The sequence below is a fragment of the Physeter macrocephalus genome, chromosome 1, assembly GCF_002837175.3.
Source record: "Physeter macrocephalus isolate SW-GA chromosome 1, ASM283717v5, whole genome shotgun sequence".
Taxonomy (NCBI): Eukaryota; Metazoa; Chordata; class Mammalia; order Artiodactyla; family Physeteridae; genus Physeter; species Physeter macrocephalus.
The window spans coordinates 42,523,637-42,543,489 of NC_041214.2; the positions used below are offsets into that span (position 1 = coordinate 42,523,637).

General features: G+C 42.2%; 1 protein-coding gene across 1 annotated transcript in view; it reads right to left on the bottom strand.

Annotated features, from left to right (window-relative positions):
- Positions 1 to 945: 945 nt before the first annotated feature.
- The window catches only part of EFHB (EF-hand domain family member B), a 47,692-nt gene continuing 28,784 nt past the window's right edge, over positions 946 to 19,853 (bottom strand). The window contains exons 9-13 of the mRNA XM_007110756.2: positions 16,140 to 16,294; positions 9,924 to 10,131; positions 6,752 to 6,964; positions 4,490 to 4,671; positions 946 to 1,254 (exon numbers count right to left, since the gene is read on the bottom strand). Coding sequence (XP_007110818.2) covers positions 1,081 to 1,254; positions 4,490 to 4,671; positions 6,752 to 6,964; positions 9,924 to 10,131; positions 16,140 to 16,294 — 932 coding nt within the window. The 3' untranslated portion in view covers positions 946 to 1,080. The remainder of the gene's footprint in view (positions 1,255 to 4,489; positions 4,672 to 6,751; positions 6,965 to 9,923; positions 10,132 to 16,139; positions 16,295 to 19,853) is intronic.

Consider the following 19,853-nt stretch of genomic DNA (forward strand, 5'->3'; position numbering starts at 1 on the left):
CATTATAGCATCTTGAGCAGAGGAGTGAAATAATCTGCCCAAAGGCTGACTTCCAGAGCACTGCAGTTTTATGAAGTCTCAGAAAAGAGCAGCTGAGAAGGAGCCACCAGTGACGTAAAAGGAAAACCAGGAGAATGTGCAGCGGGGAAAGCCCATGGTACTTTTCTATCTAAAAACATAGTCAGGTGGTATGGCACAAGCAGCTCACTGTGGGTGGATCGGGGACAGTCACTGAAGAAGGAGGACAAACAAGTCCATCAACTTCCTCCAAGGCATACGCGAGCCAGTGAAGCATAAAAAAATCTTTTAAGTCCATGGGCTTCCCCATGGTTAGTGGAATTTGACTTTTTTTTTTCTAAATTTGACATTTATTTATCAGAAGAAAAAAGAGAAGATAAATGGTAAAATCCTGGTTTCTGTGTGTAGGTCTTCTATTTGTGCTATTATAAATCACTAAACAGGGCTCTTGAAAGTGAATCAGAAATGCCAAGGGTCTCAGAATCTAGTTTAGAGATTCATTCAGAAAACAGATAATTCACTCAACTCCAGTGGCTCCTAATACACATGGCACAGATTCTTAAAAGGGAGTCCTGGTGGCGAGAGGCCACCAGCGAGAGGCCCACGTACCGCAAAAAAAAAAAAAAAAAAAAAAAAAAAAAGCCCATTAAGCTTCAGTTGTGTCACAGTGACACCTAAAGAGAAAAATAACAAAATGTTGAAGGCAAAATTTTGTGAACATGGTATCACAAACCAGACTTTGAATATCAAGCCACCCACTCAAACGCATAGCATTCTTAAGCGTACTAAACATGACAAACTTCCAGCATCATTCTGAGCTATCTATGCCTTTGGTGAGCTTAAAGGTTAACTCCAAGTGCTCGCAAATTCTTTGGTGCTTTATAGGAAACAAGAAAATAAAGTTTAAAGTCCAAGATCTAATTTATGAGCAACGCATCCAGGCATATAAGCCCTACCACAGTGATTGCTGAATTATAACATCTAAAACCAGAATGGACTGAACATGTTAGATGAACACGGATTTAACAATTCTTTGGTGTAAATGAATGAACTCCACAAAGATCACATGGCTGTTTTGCACTTGGTCCAGTCTGCACATTGTAACTCATTCAGAACATTTCTGATATTCTCAACACAAACTTCTCCTCTGTGATGTTTTTTTGATGCAAGATTCCATATATTTTCAAATTCATCCTCGGAAAGCTTGACACCAATGTTACATAATATCTCTGCAATCTAGGGGGAAAAAAAAACTTTCAAAGTCAGGCTAATATTTATGTGTTTTTCAGTTTGTATTTTTAAAAATATCTTTATAATATCTAAGACTATGGACATTTATCCCCCAAAAAGATGTGTGGATGTGTGTGTGTGGTGGGGGAGGAGGGCTTATTACGTATAATAAGCCAATATTAAAATTCCAGTACTTTCAGCTCAGGAATCATTTTGCTAATGTGAATGAATATGAGCGTGTTCAACTCTACTAGCCAATATATAAAATTACTTTCAACTCTAAGTGTTTCTGTTTATTTTAAAGGGAGGTGGCCAAATTCAAGCAGAAAGGGTAAAAGTTAAAGATAGAAGACTTGCTGGATTTTATTTCCATCCCAGTCACCTCTTATGTATGTTATCTAGACCCCTTGCATATTAGTTTCTCTTCTTTAAAATAAGAATATTTATGGGACTTCCCTGGCGGTCCAGTGCGCTTCCATTGCAGGAGGCACACTCTAAGTGTTTCTGTTTATTTTAAAGGGAGGTGGCCAAATTCAAGCAGAAAGGGTAAAAGAATTAAAGATAGAAGACTTGCTGGATTTTATTTCCATCCCAGTCACCTCTTATGTATGTTAATCTAGACCCCTTGCATATTAGTTTCTCTACTTTAAAATAAGAATATTTATGGGACTTCCCTGGCGGTCCAGTGCGCTTCCACTGCAGGAGGCACACGTTCGATCCCTGGTCGGGGAACTAAGATCCCACGAGCCACGTGGCCAAAAGATAAAGAACATTTATGGAGTGTCTCTAACTGGCCAGTTGTAAACTTTAATTATAGCTGGGGGTGTGCAAATGTCGGAGAGATAGTGCATGCGCGAACGAGTGAGCAGACTAAAATCTGAGCATATTGAAAACCAGCCAACGTTGGTTATTAATCATCTCTCTGCAGTGATAATTAGTAAAAGAGATAAAGGGAGGGGGGAAACATGCTTTATATGTCCCAGGGAAAATATAAGACAGGAAAGATAAGAACCAGTAGTGGGAAGAAATTTTAGAATGGGTAGAGCGAAGACAAGATTTGAAAAAAAAATGAAACTAAATTTAAAAGAGGAAAGACATTTACTATGAAGCATACAGGAAGGAAGCAAAGAGGGAAATGGAAAGAAAGGTTAGACAGTGAATAGGAAAGCCAAAGAAAAAGAAGACCTGCAGAATACCTCTATTAAACTAAATCTTAACAATTAAAAGGTCCCCTAGATATGATGTGCCTTGTGGGAAATTAAGAATATAATCAAATACACTTGAAATTCAGGAGAGCAGTGCTGTCAGCGGCAGCAGTTACACAGCAGAAGCGCCTCCAGGCACCCGTGCATAGTTGCTATTTTCCTCCACCCAGTGACAGGTAAAGAAAGTCCCTGCAGGGACTTCCCTGGCGGTCCAGTGGTTAAGACTCCACTCTTCCACTGTAGGGGGCTCGGGTTCGATCCCTGGTCAGGGAACTTAAGATCCCACATGCCATGTCGTGCAGCCACAAAAAAAAAAATGTCCCTGCAGAGTGAAGCCCTGAGGTGCGTTCTTGGGAAACCCAGCCCTTCTCCCCTGTTTCCTTCCCAACTCTTTGGGAGGCATTCCTACCCTCATTCAGCTTTCCATCCTCGTGTATTGATTAGCTAACACTTTTACAGAAACCCATCTATTCTCAAAGTGACGTTATTACTCCAACCAGGTCTCTGGGTTCTTTTTCCTTTTTTTTTAAAAATAGACTTTATTTTTTAGAGCAGTTTTAGGTTTCTAGAAAAATTGAGCAGAAATTATAGCGAGTTCCCGTATGCTCTATCACCTGCCCCCTCTTTTCCCGTTAGTAACATCTTGCATTAGTGGGTATATTTGTTACAGTTGATGAGCCAATATTGATACATTATTATTAACCAAAGTCCATAGTTCACGTGAGGGTTCACTCTCTGCGTTGCATAATCTATGGGTTTTGACAAATGGATAATAACACGTATCCACCATTATGGTATCATACAAAATAGTTTCACTGCCCTAAAGATCCTCCGTGCTACACCTGTTCATCCTTCCCTTTTTCTCTCCAACCCTCTGGCAACCATCGGTCTTTCTACTTTCTCCATTGTTTTGCCTTTTCTAGAATGTCATTTAGTTGGAATAGTATATGTGCAGGCCTCTGGGTTCTTACTTCCTACCTAGAATTGTGATATAAAGGATGACTTCCTAGTTAAAATAATTTTAGGCATCAGGAAACAAGCAGATTTTTGTTTCTTTTGGTGGCCCTGAAGCCCTATTTCATAGGCCCTTTAGAGTGACTGAGGGAAGAGAAAATACAGTCTGCGAATGTCTCTTCTCTGACCCTCTGTGGTGGATCCTGGGTTCCTTCTTTGGGACCAGCCAGCAGGCATCTTCCTCTGAGTTTCTCCCCGCCTCTCTCCCACCTCAGTGGGAATGAATCATTGGAATGAATCTGTTACTAAGTTTGCAAGTTTGCAAGCCATCAATCCTGCATGTGAAGTCCCAGAAAGCATCACACGTCTGTTCACGTCATTTCTAGCTCTGGATTTGAAAGTTCGAAGAAGCAATTGCTCCCTTGATCACAGCCTGCTTTCCCACAATGGCAGATCTAGACAGGCTGCTCTGACCAAGACCTGCCATTACTCCTCGGCCCTCAGAACCCCAATGGCTATCCTGGCCTAGCCGGTTGCACCTGCTTTATAACCAACCTAGGAAGAAAATCACCTGGGCCATGAAGACCATGTTTACCGAGTGAAAAAACAAGATACATGGGCTGACACGTGGCAACAGGACAGAACATTTTAAATCAGTGCTTGTTGTAGATAATCTGAGATAGCAGCTCATAAGGATGGCAGAGTGGCCCTCCTCACACTTACTCTTTGGTTTCAGAGACCCACGACCACAAGGGTACTTACACAAGGAAGGGATTGAGCCTCTTTGCTTTTATTCAACGAAGAATAGTGTTGAATATCTTAGGAAAACAGTTTTCTTTTTATACATAGGTCATAGTGAATATATGACGTGAGTGTAATGCTTCTTATTAGAGTAAATTCAACTTCAAGAATTGTACCAAATATCACAACCAAATTGAACATTATCCTCAAGAATCCTAATGGGGGGTGGGGGCAGGGTGCTCCTGATGACTTTTGTAATATAAACGCTCAAGCAAATAAACATTTCCACCTTTGCGTGTAGTTGGCCTTTCTTTCAACCCTTTTGAAATCACATGTTGTACCTCTTTTTTGGATCTGGTCTTGAAGAAGTCTCTTTCAAATAGTCCTTTCTGGCCAAAGATGGTAGGATGCAGCAATGAATAGGCATTTCCCTCTTCACCATAATTGGTTCTGTCACTGATGCGGCGAATTTGGGGGGCGGGAATATCGGACCGAATGGTTGGAACACCATAGATGGGATAACCTAGGACATGGATGGGGGAGGAAAACAGGCATTCTAAATACAGCCGCCACCAACCATGTGGCTACTGAGCACTGGAAATGTGGCTAGTCCAAACTGAGCTGTGCTCTGAGTGTAAAATACACAATTTCAAAGATGTAGTACCCCAAAAAAGAATATGAGACATTTAATTAATCATTTTATATTGATTCCTTGTTGAGATGATAGTACTTTGGAGATACATATTGTATATAATATATATATATATACTATTTAAAAAATTTTTTTTTCTTTTGGCTGCGCCACACAGCATTCAGGAACTTAGTTCCCTGACCAGGGATTGAACCTGGGCCTCGGCAGTGAAAGCACCAAGCCCTAACCACTGGACTGCCAGGGAATTCCCAATATACTATTAAAGTTAATTTCACCTGTTTCTTCTTCTTAATGTGGCTACTAAAATTTTTTAAATACATATGACACCAGGACTTCCCTGGTGGCGCAGTGGTTAAGAATCCACCTGCCAATGCAGGAGACACAGGTTCGAGCCCTGGTCCGGGAAGATCCCACATGCCGCGGAGCAACTAAGCCCGTGCACCACAACTACTGAGCCTGCGCTCTAGAGCCCACGAGGCACAACTACTGAAGCCCATGCGCCTAGAGCCCGTGCTCCGCAACAAGAGAAGCCACCGCAATGAGAAGCCCACGCACCGCAATGAAGAGTAGCGCCCGCTCACCGCAACTAGAGAAGGCCTGCACGCAGCAAGGAAGCCCCAACGCAGCCAAAAATAAATAATAAATTAAAACAAAAAAAATACGTACAACACCAATTGTATTTCTATTGGGCAACACTATTCCAAAGCAAGTAGCAAGCTCTCATCACAACAGAATGTAAAGCATGTCTATGAAATCCAGTTAAGAAAAATATGTAAATCCTTAATCATGGCCTTAGTCCAAAAAAGGGATCTTGACCAATACAAAAGAGTCTTCTAAATTCATCATGCTTGATATTGAGATCTGGGCAGTTATGGGTTGAACTGTATCCTCCCCAGACATTTTTTTTTTTTTTTTTTTTTTGTGGTATGCTGGCCTCCCTCTGTTGTGGCCTCTCCCGTTGCGGAGCACAGGCTCCGGACGCGCAGGCTCAGCGGCCATGGCTCACGGGCCCAGCCACTCCGCGGCATGTGGGATCTTCCTGGACCGGGGCACGAACCTGGTTCCCCTGCATCGGCAGGCGGACGCACAACCACTGCGCCACCAGGGAAGCCCCTCCCCAGACTTTTATGTTAAAGTCCTAACCCTTAGTACCTCAGGAGGTGACCTTATTTGGAAAGAGGGTCATTGCAGGAATAATTAATTAAGATGAGGTTATACAGGAGAAGGGTGGACAGTTAGTCCAATATGACTGGAGTCCTTATAAAAAGGGGACATTGGGACACAGATGCTCACACAGGAGAACATCAGATGAAGATGAAGGCAGACATCAGGCTGGTGCAGCAGAAGCTGAGTAGCACCAAAGACTGCCGGCAAACCCCCAGAATCCAGGATAGGGCCTGGAGCAGATTTTCCCTCACAGCGCTCAGAAGGAAGCCACCCTGCCAACACCTTGATCTCGGACTTCCAGCCATCATGAGATGATCAATTTCTGCTGTTTAGCCATTCAGTTTGTGGTATTTGTTATGATACCCCTAGCAGACTAAAGACGGGGAATAAAGATGTAAGGAACCATTCTGTAAGAGCTCTTCAAATATTTGAAGGCAAATCTGTTTGTAGCTAAGACTCACATGGTTCAAAAGTCTCCTAGCACTTGGTGAAGTCTGAATTACGACGAGGTCTAACATTCCGGGTTCTGAGCTATGATGGTTTCAGTTTCATTGATATAGAGAGAATCATTTTATTTGGGTCACCATGAACACTAGTTCAATTCAGCCTACATTTATTGAGCCCTCCTGGGTGCTTAGAATACAGAACTGAATGAAAGGTCCTGGACTTTGAGAAAGTTAGAGTCTAACAGAGGCTGGGGGACAATGCAAGGACAGACAAAGGACACTCCCCTTCTGTGTTTGTTGATCCTTTTAACACTCAGCAAATAATATGACATACTCACAAGTAGAAGGAACAGCGCCTACAACTGCACTGATCTCCGAAGAAGTGGTCTTGTAGTGATTAGAAACTTTATCGCTTGGCCTCAGAAGTGTCCGCAGAGTCTTTTCTGAGCTCCCTGGCTCTTTCAAGACAGTATCTTCAGGCTTTATCAGGAGAGCTGGTTCAGATTCTTCTACATTAGCCTCAGCAGGGCTTGCACAATTTGGTTTTCCACCTTCAAGCAAAGACGGAAAGGGGGAAAAAAAAGTACAGGACAAAGTTACTACCTGGTGCTCACCCTGTAACAAGATGAGTTTTCCCATTTAGTCTCTTCTTGCTGGTGGAAACAGAGGCTGAGCTGGTGTAGACCCTCCGCTGATACCAGTGGCCACTGTGGAAGCACAAGTTCAGTCCAAGGTCATACACCAGGAAATCTGAACAAGGTCTAATGTTTCTGCTCACCACTTCGCTCATTTTATGCTAGAATAAAGCTTTTAAATCTGAAACACCAAATGAAAATGGAGAACTTTTTTTTTCTTTATTCTTTTTAAAAATTAGAGCCTATTTTCATATTTGACTTGAACTACAGGATTACCAGAGTTGTTCCTAAGACTGTGCCCTGGGGAGGGACAGGAGAAGAAATATTTGGAGCTGTAAATTCCACACATACCTGATCTCGGTAGGGAGGGAGCCCCCATGCACTGTGACATTTGGAGAGGCGACGAGAGCTCGCTGTGAGCGCAGGAACCGATTCTATAAATAACTCCCTTCCAATCAGTGTATAAGAGAAAACCCTGAGATACAACTACGATTGTAAGATTCTGTTCTCTTTTGCAGATTTGCTTTGCTGAGTCAGTTCTGAAGTTGAGGAGGAAATTCCTGACACAGCTTTCTCATGGAGCTGCTAAGTACACAGCACTAGGCGGCGCTGTGGTCTCTCGAGCGCTGGAGGAACTCAAGGTGCTGGGGAAGGCCCAGCACCGGCTACACAGGCGAAGGGTGCCAACCAGAAAAGACAGGCCCATCTAAAGTCTGCACCCCCCGACTCAGCCCCTGCCAATCGCTGCCGTGAAAGCGTCGGGCCCAGTGTTCCAGACCCCCTGGACCCACTCCCTGTACCCACGGGTGGGTGGGCGCAAAAGGCAGAAATCTGGACCAAGTATGAGAAATAGTTTCTCAGAAAACTGTTCGAAAGCCCCTGCCTTAAAGGACGCACCCCCTTTTCTCCAGCTGTCAATAGTAAGATGGAACTTGATATAAGAAAATTGCTGGCAATACATTCCCGAGTCCCTTATGACTGACCCACCAGCCACTGTCTTAGAAGAAGAGGAAAACCTCAAGAACTCCATTGAAAATGGCTGCTCAAGTCAGGACCCCACAACCAGGAACAATTAGAAGAACCACCTGGTCTGAAAGCAGGCTTTTGTTTCCCCCACTGTTTCATGAGTTATACCAAGAAGGAAAATACACTGTCACCCTCTATTTATTTCTGAGAGAACTAGGGTAGACTTGTTTTCTATAAAAAGCTTCATTAGGTAGAGAAGATCCTCCGGCTCTCCTAGTGGACAGCAGAGAAAAGCCATCCCAGAAACTGGTAAGGGCTCCCGTGGTCAATAAAGCCCCAAGTGTGGTACTGGCTTTGCAGGAATAAAAGTGAAAACAGGAGTATCTTCACGTTTTAGAGGAGAGATATTCCAAGAGGAGATAAAAATGTTAAGACAATCTTTCAAAAGTTAATCGTCTGTAAGAATCAAGACTTGAAAATTAAAGCAAACGAGGTATCATTATATAACAACTAAATCACAAGAATGTTTGAAATAACACTCAATGGTAGCAAGATTGGAGTAAAACCTTCTCACCACCGTGACTGATAAAGTTGCAAATTGGTACAATCATTTAAAAAAGCAAAATGAAAGAGAGAGTTACTTCTAGGACAAAAATATCATTCATAAGAAATGAGATATAATTAGAAACAGAAAGCTTTCTGAGAGATGATAATCATTATAGCGTCACCCATATTACGTTTAAAATATCTGGAAATTACCTAAGTTTTAAAAAGTGAGGAAATGGTTTAGTAATTCATAATACCTCAGCTTAAGGGAACTGAAAATGAAGTTTACAGAAACCATAAAAGTATCTCTTCATTCCATAGAAATTTGAGAGCTAAGTTTTTTTTTTAGCCAAATAAAAATGGTACAGTCACCGTGATTTTAGCTATTTTAAAATATTTCCATACATGAACTTCCCTGGTGGCACAGTGGTTAAGAATACGCCTGCCAATGCAGGGGACACAGGTTCGAGCCCTGGTCCGGGAAGATCCCACATGCCGCAGAGCAACTAAGCCCATGCACCACAGCTACTGAGCCTGCGCTCTAGAGCCCATGAGCCACAACTGCTGAGCCCGTGTGCCACAACTACTGAAGCCTGTGCGCCTAGAGTCCGTGCTCCACAACAAGAGAAGCCACCGCAATAAGAAGCCTGTGCACCGCTACGAAGAGTAGCCCTTGCTCACCGCAACTAGAAAAAGCCCGCATGCAGCAACAAAGACCCAACACAGCCAAAAATAAAATTAATTAATTAATTAATTTTAAAAACAAAGAACAAGCTTATAAAAAAAAATTTCCATACGCACACACACATATGTAAATATGTATATCTACCTATGGTTAGTGATGCAGGAAGATAATGTGTAAACATGAAGATATTTGAATAAAAATAAAGATTATGTTTTTCCTTTTCTTAAAAAATTTAACAGGTCAAATTCTATTTTACAATTGACTTTTCCTGGCGGAGGGGAGCTAATTTCTCTAAGAAAATGGTTTTCAAACAGCTTTCTGAGGAACTCTTTTTCATATTTTGGGCTTCTGTGTAAATTGTTTTGCTTGTAATTGTTTTCTTTTGAATGAGTAATACACGGTTCCAAACTTAAAAGATACAAAAACATAGATTGAAAAGTGAGTCTCGCTGCCACTTTGACCCTCAGCAACCAGTGTCCCCTCCCCGGAAATAATAAATGTTATCAAATTCTTTCCTAACCTTCCACAGATATTCTATGCATAAAAATGAAAACAAATATATGTATATGTGCATATCTTTAAATATATAATATTAAAGTTGACAAGAGTCAATCTCCTAAGAAAAAGAAAATACTAAAGTCCATTTAAGAATTTAGCAAGCCTTCAGAAATTAAATACCTTTAATAATGACCCTCTCTTCATACTCTTTAAGGGGGGTTTTATCTTTCCAGTTAAGAAAATTTGCAAATTCAAGGTAGTTAATCAGCCCGTCGTTATCCACATCACAATGTTCAAATAGCTGGTCCAGGAGCTTCTCATCTATGTGCACACTGGCCTGGTCACACGCTTCCCGAAGCTCAGATTTATCTATGGCCCCATCTCCCTTCTGTTAGACACGAAGCAAAAAAAGATGACATGAACATTGTCTTCACGAGCAGAGTGGGCAACATCTGTTATTTCCTTTAAGAAAAAAGAAAGAGCTCTATCACATAAATTCAAAGAATCGGTCCTATTTTTCACATAAGGAGAGTCAGATATTAAGCGAGATTGGTCCCCATCGTGTGCAGCTGATATGTGCCCGGTAATTTCAACCCTGGTTGGAGCGGAGTGTGGCTCACAGCCTTTGTTCATTTTAATATCTTTCTCATTAAATCATGTTGTTTACACTCGGGTTGAGCAGGCCTAAGCATGATTCATGCTTGACATTTCATTTGACCAATGTTGTGTACTTTTGACAGCTTTCTGCAATTTTCAATGCTTTTAAAGTTGGTGCTCCAACTAGGCAGTCAGGGACTTCCCTGGTGGTCCAGTGGTTAGGACTCCACACTTTCACTCACAAGGGCCTAGGTTCAATCCCTGGTTGGGGAACTAAGATCCCACACGCCGTGCGGTGTGGGAAAAAATTAAAAAGTCAACTGGGCAGTGATTGTCCTACACTCCATTGCCTGGTAAAAAGAAGAAGTTAGGGAAGTGGCTGCAGGCCAAGCACAGAGAGTGGATTCAAAGGCAGCTGCCCCTGGATATTAACACTCCCGTGGACAAGAGGATTCACTCAGATTCATCCTGGAAGCGGGAGGAGGGGAAGTTTCCACCCCTTTCAGACAACAGTTAAAGACAGAAGCACCTACGCTGAGCGTGAAAGGCGGGAAGTTTAGAAAGGCTCTGGGCAGAACCCGGCTGATTCACTTGCAGGGTGAGAGGCCAGAGCACATAATGCTTGTTAAGGAAGAATGGCCAGAGCTGGGCATCTTACCACTCAGCCCTACTGCAGCCCGTCAAGCCAAACTTAGATCCATCCGAGATGACAGGGAAAGGTCCCAGTGTTTTCAAAGTGGGTGCCAGCTGCTATAAGGGAGCTTTGGCCCTCTCAAAGAGATTTCCCCGAGATAGTTAAACTCCCTAGGGAAAACATAAATGACTCACTAACAATCAGCTCCTAGGCCCAGGGTTGGATTCACAACGCTGGTGAAGGCAATCCCCTTAAGAACACGAAACTGACCCAGTGAATTCTAGATAAATTCCTGCAGCCAGACCCATAGGCCTGGAGAATGTTCCTAACCCTCATGCTGAAACAGAATGAGAATTTAACATATATTATATGGACAGGGAGCTGCAATGCCCTGGATTAAAGTAGACTGCTTTATGCAAGTCTCTGCTGCCAGCCCAAGTCAATCAAAACTACGAGCCCCACAGCCCTAACTGAAAAGCAAAGTTGTGGGGGGACTGTTGAATCGAGGATCCCCAAATCTGAAAAAGATGGTGGCGATAATGAAAGAAAATGCTTCTTATTCACTGGGTACAGAGCCACTCCTGCCTCTGCAGCCTTGACGTTTCCCTCCCCCCCATACCCCAACCTCAGCTGTTCTAAGGAAGACTAGGTATGGGACAAGATCTCCTTGTCCCCAAGGGAATCACAGGACACAAGTATCTGTCCCAGTATGTTGTGGAACTTCAGGGGGGTGGAGACTGAAACTACTACGGCTTCATTGGCTATGGGTGCCAAAGTCGTCACCCTACTGAGTGTGCAGCAAGAAGAGATGTCAGGAATCAGCTGGTGGGGTTTGGGCAGGGTTTGTTCAAAGTGGAGAAGGAAAGTTAATAATATATTATTGCTGTGGCTTCCACTGCTGGATGTGTCAATTAGTATTGATGCTTTCCATACCTGTCTTATGAATGTTCAGGCACTTATGATCAAGAGAAGCCACATGGAGAGAATGCTAGTACCTTTGGGGCCCCTCAACCCTCATGACCCCTTTGAGCTGCAAGTCTCTATGAATAATGATTTCACCACGTAGAGCCGCTGGGCCTGGTTCACTAACCTGAAACCCAATGGTCTTCACTGGTCTGCTGTGGCTTTCAACCTCAGTAAGAACTAAGGACCAAAAAAGGGCATAGTCACTCTACTCAGTGGGCAGACCTCAAGGTTATTCTCACAGCTCCAGCCAATACGGACATTGATGAATCTGTTATATTTTTACTGACTCTTGGACTGTTGCCAATGGCCTGCCTGCTTGGTTGCCACTTGGAAAACTACAGACTGGGGACTTCCCTGGTAGTCCAGCGGTTAGGACTCCATGCTTCCAATGCAGGAGGCATGGGTTCGATCCCTGGTTGGAGAACTAAGACCCCACATGCTGCCCGGGATGGCCAAAAATACAGAAAATTAAAAATTTTTTAAATTTTAAAAAAGAACACTATAGATTGGAAGATTAAAGACGCCTCTTTTTGAGACACAAAACTATGGATCAACAGAGGAATGGATAAAGAAGATGTGGTACATATATACAGTGGAATAAAAACGAACCAAATAATGCCATTTGCAGCAACACGGATGGACCTAGAGATTGTCATACTGAGTGACATAAAGCAGACACAGAAAAACAAATATCATATGATATCGCTTATATGTGGATCTAAAAAAGAAGGGGGTACAAATGAACTTATTTACAAAACAGAAATAGCATCATGAATGTAGAAAACAAACTTATGGTTACCAGGGAATGGGGGGGAAGGATAAATTGGGAGATTGGGATTGACATATACACACTACTATGTATAAAATAGATAACTAATAAGAACCTGCTGTATAGCACAGGGAACTCTACTCAATACTCTGTAATGACCTACATGGGGAAAGAATCTAAAACAAAAAGTGTGGATCTATGTATATGTATAACTGACTCACTTTGCTGTACACCTGAAACTAACATATTATAAATGAACTGTACTCCAATTTTAAAAAAAAAGGAAAAAGAAAACTATGGAAACAAATCACGGCTGCTGAGTGAACCATCCAGGTAATTCATATAGATACCCAGGATAAGGGTCCATCCTCCGATGTGGATGACAGGAATCAGGCTTTGGATTGAGCCTGCACCACCCAGGTTGCACCATCGCTGCCTGGATCCATCCTTGTAGCAGACACGACAATACACTCACCATTAGACCAAGTGCCAAAAAAGCAGTCGACGTTTCTGAGGCAGAGGCTACCACCACATGCCTAACTTGTGACTCCTGCCACAAGCTGACCCATTTGTCTCATGGTGAGGGAGGACACATCACACACAAGGCATTGCCCCATGCTCCTGGCATACTGACTACATGAACCTTTGTCCCCACTCAGAGCTATTGGTGGTGCATCTCTCTGTTGACACATTTTCAAGTTATAGAATTGCTATTTCAGTCCAATGAGCCAGCTCCAGGCACAAAAGTATGGCCCGTGCAATTCATCTGAGTCACGTGCTTTGCTTTCTGGACCACTTTTGATCTGACAGTGGCGTGACTTATAGCACAAAGGCTACTCAACAATGAGCTATTAGTCAAGGTATTCAATGAACCTTTTATGCCCCCAACCATCCACAGCAGTCTGGTATTACTGAGCTTTGGAACAGCCTTGCTCACACGTCTTAGTAAACCGGTTTTGTCAATGAATGCAACTGTCCCCCAAAAGGAATCATCCCATCTCAGCTACTTCCTGGATAATAAGCAGAATAAAAGGAGTTGGAATTATATATACCTATTTTGAAAATTTGAGACTCTGCTGTGACCATTCTTGGACATGATGAGTCTTTATTTTTCCCCTCCTTTAGATTTTAAGTTCCCTGAGTTAAAAGCCTGCACATTATCTGGGATAATGTTTGATGTGCTGTGAGTGTTCAACAAATAACAGAATTAATCCTTTAAGCCAAGAAGATTCATTTAGGAAATCACAGTTTATTTGTTCTGTTTTGTTTTGCTTTTCAATTAAATTAAATCTGGGCATTCAACAGTATAAGATTCAAATCATCAAAAACAATCCTACAGCTGTACTAGGAAGACCCACATCTTATTACCCACTCAGAAACAAAAAGCTCCTCAAGGACACTGAGCACTACATTGTACATATTAAAAGTTAACTATTTAAAAGGTATATCAGCATTAAACAATTCTCAGTAATTTCCTCCTGCTTAATTTAATTTTATCATAAGGAATGTGCCTGGTGGTTCACTGAGATCATCAACAGCTGTTAAGATGATCGTCTTAATTATGATTACATTTAACATGAGGAATTTTTAGAAAGAGGAGAACTATGCATCCTGCTAGTTTTCCTTATTCACTTTACTACCATGTAAATTTCCCCAGTATCATATTTGTAGATACTTGGAGTTGAGTAAAGTTTAAAATATACTTGTTTTTGCTTAAGTAATTTAATTCTGAAGAATAATTTTTAAATTACCTGTAAATAGCAACCGGTCTCTACTAAAAACCAGAGAAACAGTTGAATACTTACATTTTCTTTAAACACAACTTTGTGAGAAATGTCGTTGACGACTGATTGGTGTTTATCCCGACATAATTAGTACAAACTTAACTGAGATATTTAACCCACTTTTTATTCACCAGTACATCACAGGCACACAGGCCCCTAATCTAAAATCAAATAAAACGCATGGGCTTAAAATGAATTAGCCAATGAGTGATCAAGATTTTTTTATAAGATAAAAATGGTGAGGTGTCACTTTTCTAAAACTGTACTCAACATCAGAATGGAGATAAGAATATTATCTTTTCCTTTTGAGATAAACTAAAATTATTCTGCTCTTTCTTTTCTTCTGCTATCAAGATTATGATGCACTGCATCATCACAGGTTTATTTATGAGCTTTTATTTGTTTATGCTAGACTCATTCTAAAACTGTTTGAGGCTGCCTAGAAAAAGAAGTACAATGAGAGCCAAAAAAAGTGAGGAAATCAGGGCAAAGAGAAAATAAAGGACTAAAATAAGATGAAACCTGAAATAAAAAGAGTGCACAAAATGTATGCTATAAGATCACATTCACAAACTAGATGTGTTTCTCTGTATTGGCTCTAAGCTTCCTGGCAGCCAAGTCAAAAAGGTATGCACTATTGGTCCAAAGTCATGCTGTACATGAAGTAAAAACAAACCAGATACTTAGACAAAGCACAGTTATGTGCTTTAGAGAGACTGGGTTTCCTTATAAAGAGGATGCATGTGACAAAAATAAATAACAGCCACGTGGGCGTACTAATAAAAAATGTGCCACGTTTCACAAATTGTTTGTGTAGTAGCACTCCTTAGTGCAAGCCTAAGGCACTGTGCAGCTTGGTAAATCCTGTAATGGCCTAAAATGATGTCAGGTAATTATGCAGCCCCAGGTTGATCTCACTTGATCAAAGAATAAAATTTAGAGTAGCTTGAAAATTGAGTGATCTTGCTCTCAAAACTGAAACCACACCTGGTCCCCAGGGGAGAGCATTCTAAGCTTGACTTGGACTAGACTGACAGTACCGTGTGTACACATTCAGAGTGAGGCAGAGACTGTCCATCCTCCAGGCTCCCAGCACTCTCCAGTTTAATGATCTGCAACAGTGGTTCTCAAACCCCAGCCTGCATCAGAATCACTGAAAAGCTTGTTAAAACACAATTGCTAGAACCCAACCCCAAGTTCCTAATTCAGGAGGTCTGGGGTGGGCCTTAGGATGTGTATCTCTAGCATGTTCCCAAGTGATACTGATGATGGTGAAAGAACCACATTTTGACAACGCAGATCTACTCCAGCAAACTTTTTCTGTCAAGGGCCAACAAGTAGATATCATAGGTTTTGCAAGCCATTCAGTCTCTGATGCACTACTCTGCATGTGTAGTTGCAAAAGCAGCCGTGGACAATACTTAAAACAAATGGGCATGCATATGATCCAGCAATCCCACTCCTGAGCAGATATCCAAAGAAAACTCGAATTCAAAGAGATACATGCATCCCAATTTTTTAAAATATAGGCATGTAAAACTATTTACAAAAACAGGTGGTGGAGTGGACTTGATCCTGATCTACACCAGCCTGCTGGGACCTGTAAGCCCATGCGTAGACCAAAAAAGCTTCACTTTACTACTGGCCTTGTCATAGTGTCTGAAGGCTGCCAGCAAAGTGTCAAAGTTTTGGTAGTTAACTTTCTTTAAGTGATGTCGCACTGCTGCAACCAGGGCTCTCTGTCTGTCCTTGCCTCGGAGATATTCTCCCGGAAGTCTTCCGTGGATGAGATCACCAGCTCCTATAGAGGGGGAAAAAAAAGTCTTTTATCTGAATTTAAAGTCTGTCACAATTATTCCCATACTAAAAAAGAGAGAGATCTAGCAACTTCTGTGAATGAAAAAACCTAACTCCAATACTATTATGCAGCATGACAGAAAATCCTTTTGTATAAAAAAAAAAGTACAAAGTAATTGATAAAAATGAATACTTCTGCTTTATGTGACTTCTTTGCTCAATGAAAAAAAATCTGAAAAATGAATTTTATGGGGGAATCATGAGCCCACTCAGCTGTCAAATCCTTTCCTAAGACAGCAAAGTCCTTGCCTGACACCCTCTTAGCAGACATTTGTCTACAAGGCTGAGGATCTGAAAGCTGGGGCTGATTCCATGTGGGGGTCACTCTGTGTGCCTTAGGGTTGACTAAACGTCTGGGAAACCTTGTAAAAACTGGACACAAGTTCCCTACTCCTTCCTAATGTGAGTTTCCTGTCTGCCTTCAGTCTGCATACCAAGTCCCCATTTCTGTCCTGCTTCCCCTACGCTATTACCAGCACAGGAGACCTCCATTCAGAGTCCATTAAGTGAGTCCTGACCCACAACCCCAAGTAATAACCCCTCCAATCCACCTGCTGCCACCGCCAGACCCGGCCCTTGCTTCCACTTTTCTTTCATGACTTAAAGGAACTTTCCTGAATTATGACATAAAGAAAGTACAAATACACTACCTCTAAACCCCATTCCTTGGATGTTAATGGTGACACAGATCAGACCAGAGTTGACCATGTTGCTTCAGATGTGACGGCTTGGTGGATGTCACCAGAAGAAACCTTCTGTCTCTGTTCTTTTTCCCCTGGCCTATACCCCTCCCTTCCTGCTTTCTTGTGACAGGGTCATGCTGGCAGTTGGCTGTGATATCCTGGGTAGGTTAATTCAAATTGCAACATTGATGGATGCAACTACAGAGGATCATACTAAGTGAAGTAAGTCAGAAGGAGAAAGACAAATCCCATATGATATCACTTATATGTAGAATTTAAAATATGACACAAATGAACCTATCTATGAAACAGAAACAGAATCACAAACATAGAGAACAGACTGGTGGCTGCCAAGGGGGGAAGGGGTTGGGGGAGGGAAGGATTGGGAGTTTGGGGTTAGCAGATGCAAACTATTATATATAGAATGGATAAACAACAAAGTCCTACTATATAGCACAGGGCAGTATATTCAACAGCCTATGATAAACCATAAAGGAGAAGAATTTTTTTAAATGTATATGTATATGTATGTATAACTTTGCTGTACAGCAGAAATTAACACATTGTAAATCAACTATACTTCAATTTTTAAAAACTGAAAAAAAATAAATTGCAACATTGGTTGCAGTTCAAGGCAACTAATATTCACACCTACTTTGTACAAGGCCCTATATTATTAGGCTCTGTCAAGGGTCTTTTTTAATAGGTACTCGTAGCACCTCTAAGTTTATTATAAAATCAGGAGTTAATCCTGCATATTCTGATAAAAGCCTTCTTTCTAAGGGTAGACCCTAAGTATGGGTGAAAAGCCCACAACCAGTGCTGGTTCCAGGAACTGGGCAAGTGCCTCAGAACAAGATCATCTGAAATGGGGTCAGCTATTATCAGACCATCCTAATGTAGGCAAAACCCGAGGAAGGCTCTGCGAGAGGAAATCAAAGTGGTTAGGGGTGATTTTTGACAAAGAAGTATGGCTTCCTTTCCTCTTCCACATTTCTTCCCCTGATGTCAACCCTTTGGGGGGCTGCTCTGTATAAGGACCTCCCCCCACCCCAACTCCTCCACAAGGTGGCTCTTGGTTGAGTTTTTTTTATCTTGAAGAGGCCTTCACTCTCCATTAACATCCAAAAATAACCATTTGAATGGTTGTATCTCCAACTCTACGTGGTTTTCCCGCCACAACCCTACCAGGTATTACTGCCTAGTGGATGAGAGGTACGCTGATACCCTCTTCTGGCCTGGCCCTGAGAGAATATTTATGACGCTCATGTCAAATCACTGACAACTACTCAAGAGCCACCTCTAAAGAGCTGAAATCAAGAGTACAAGCTGTGGCCCTAAGAGAGAGAACCATGACCTTGCTACCACACCAGGGACATCAGAGAAGCCACGCCGGCTCCTCAGTTGCACCCTGCCTGCAACCAATTCCCATGATGCACTACTGCCTATGATTCTCTTCCACATCGCCTCTGCCCTGGTGCATTCTGGGAGCTGGACACAGCCCTTGCACTCTTCCTGGAAGCATCGTAACATAACCAACAACCCCAGGCCTGAGGGATGAGGCATTCTTTGTGCAGTTGCCTTTCTTTCCCTAAGTAAGGGTAAGGGAGCAATCCAGGCCCAGTAAAGAAACCAATATATTCTTGGAAGCAGGCAGACCCTGAAGCTTTCCACGGACTAGATGCTGCTAGTTAACCCCAATAGTAGTCACAAAAGGCCACTGGGGTTAATCTGTGTCCATCCATGAGCTCCACGAAAAGTCTAGAGAGGGCTGACAGTCCCCTTACACAGTTATGCTGTAGAGTGCCAAGGCCAATACTGACACATTTTTTAAACTATTAATGTCAGTGTCCTTCCTTTTCATTTTATAGCTCTATCTTATCATTCAACTTTTAAGGGTAATGTAGCTCAACTATTAGGAAATTTGTCAATGTTGCCTAATTGTCAACATGATAAACTATGTGTTAGATTCATTGATTCATGCTATAGATACTAGGGAAAACAATGTACTGTGCACTAGACCCCAAGAATCCAACAGACAGCAAGATGGGGCGCCAACCAGCATGAACCTGCCCTCAAGTAGGCAGCTGAGCATGATTATCTACTTGTATTTCAGGCTCACCGATGGGTTTCCTAAATCATCCCTTACCCACTTCTAGAGGTATGAAGAGCCTCTAAGATGGGCAGGCATCCATTAAACATGTAACAGCTGATCTAAAAACAGAACCAAAGTATAATCTCCTAATGTGGTGATTCATGGTGCTCTGAAACACCATGTTGCAGAAGCTCAGTAAATATTTATTTTGTCAGTGAGTGGACTTTAACACATTTTTAGTAGCAGTTCTTAAAGTTTAGTGTACATGAGAATATATGAGCATGGATCCCAGGAACCTGCATATTTAATAAATTCTCTGGGTGATTTTAATGCAGGTAGACTGCAGACTGTATTTTGAAAACCAGTAAAATACAGCCCAATCCTGATAAGTTTTGGCATAGTTTTCCCTTTGGAAGTCTGCTGTTTAGATCCCTTAGCACTAAAGACAAAATCCTGGGAAGTTTCTTCTGCCACTTTATAGGTTGATTAATTGATTGGCTGGTGGGAAGAGTGGTTCTTAAGCATGCGGTTGTAGAGTACAGTGCTTTCTGGAACTTGAATGTCCCTACAGTTCATCTGGGAATGTTGTTAAAATGCAGTTTCTGGGGGCTTCCCTGGTGGCGCAGTGGTTGCGCGTCCGCCTGCCGATGCAGGGGAACCGGGTTCGCGCCCCGGTCTGGGAGGATCCCACGTGCCGCGGAGCGGCTGGGCCCGTGAGCCATGGC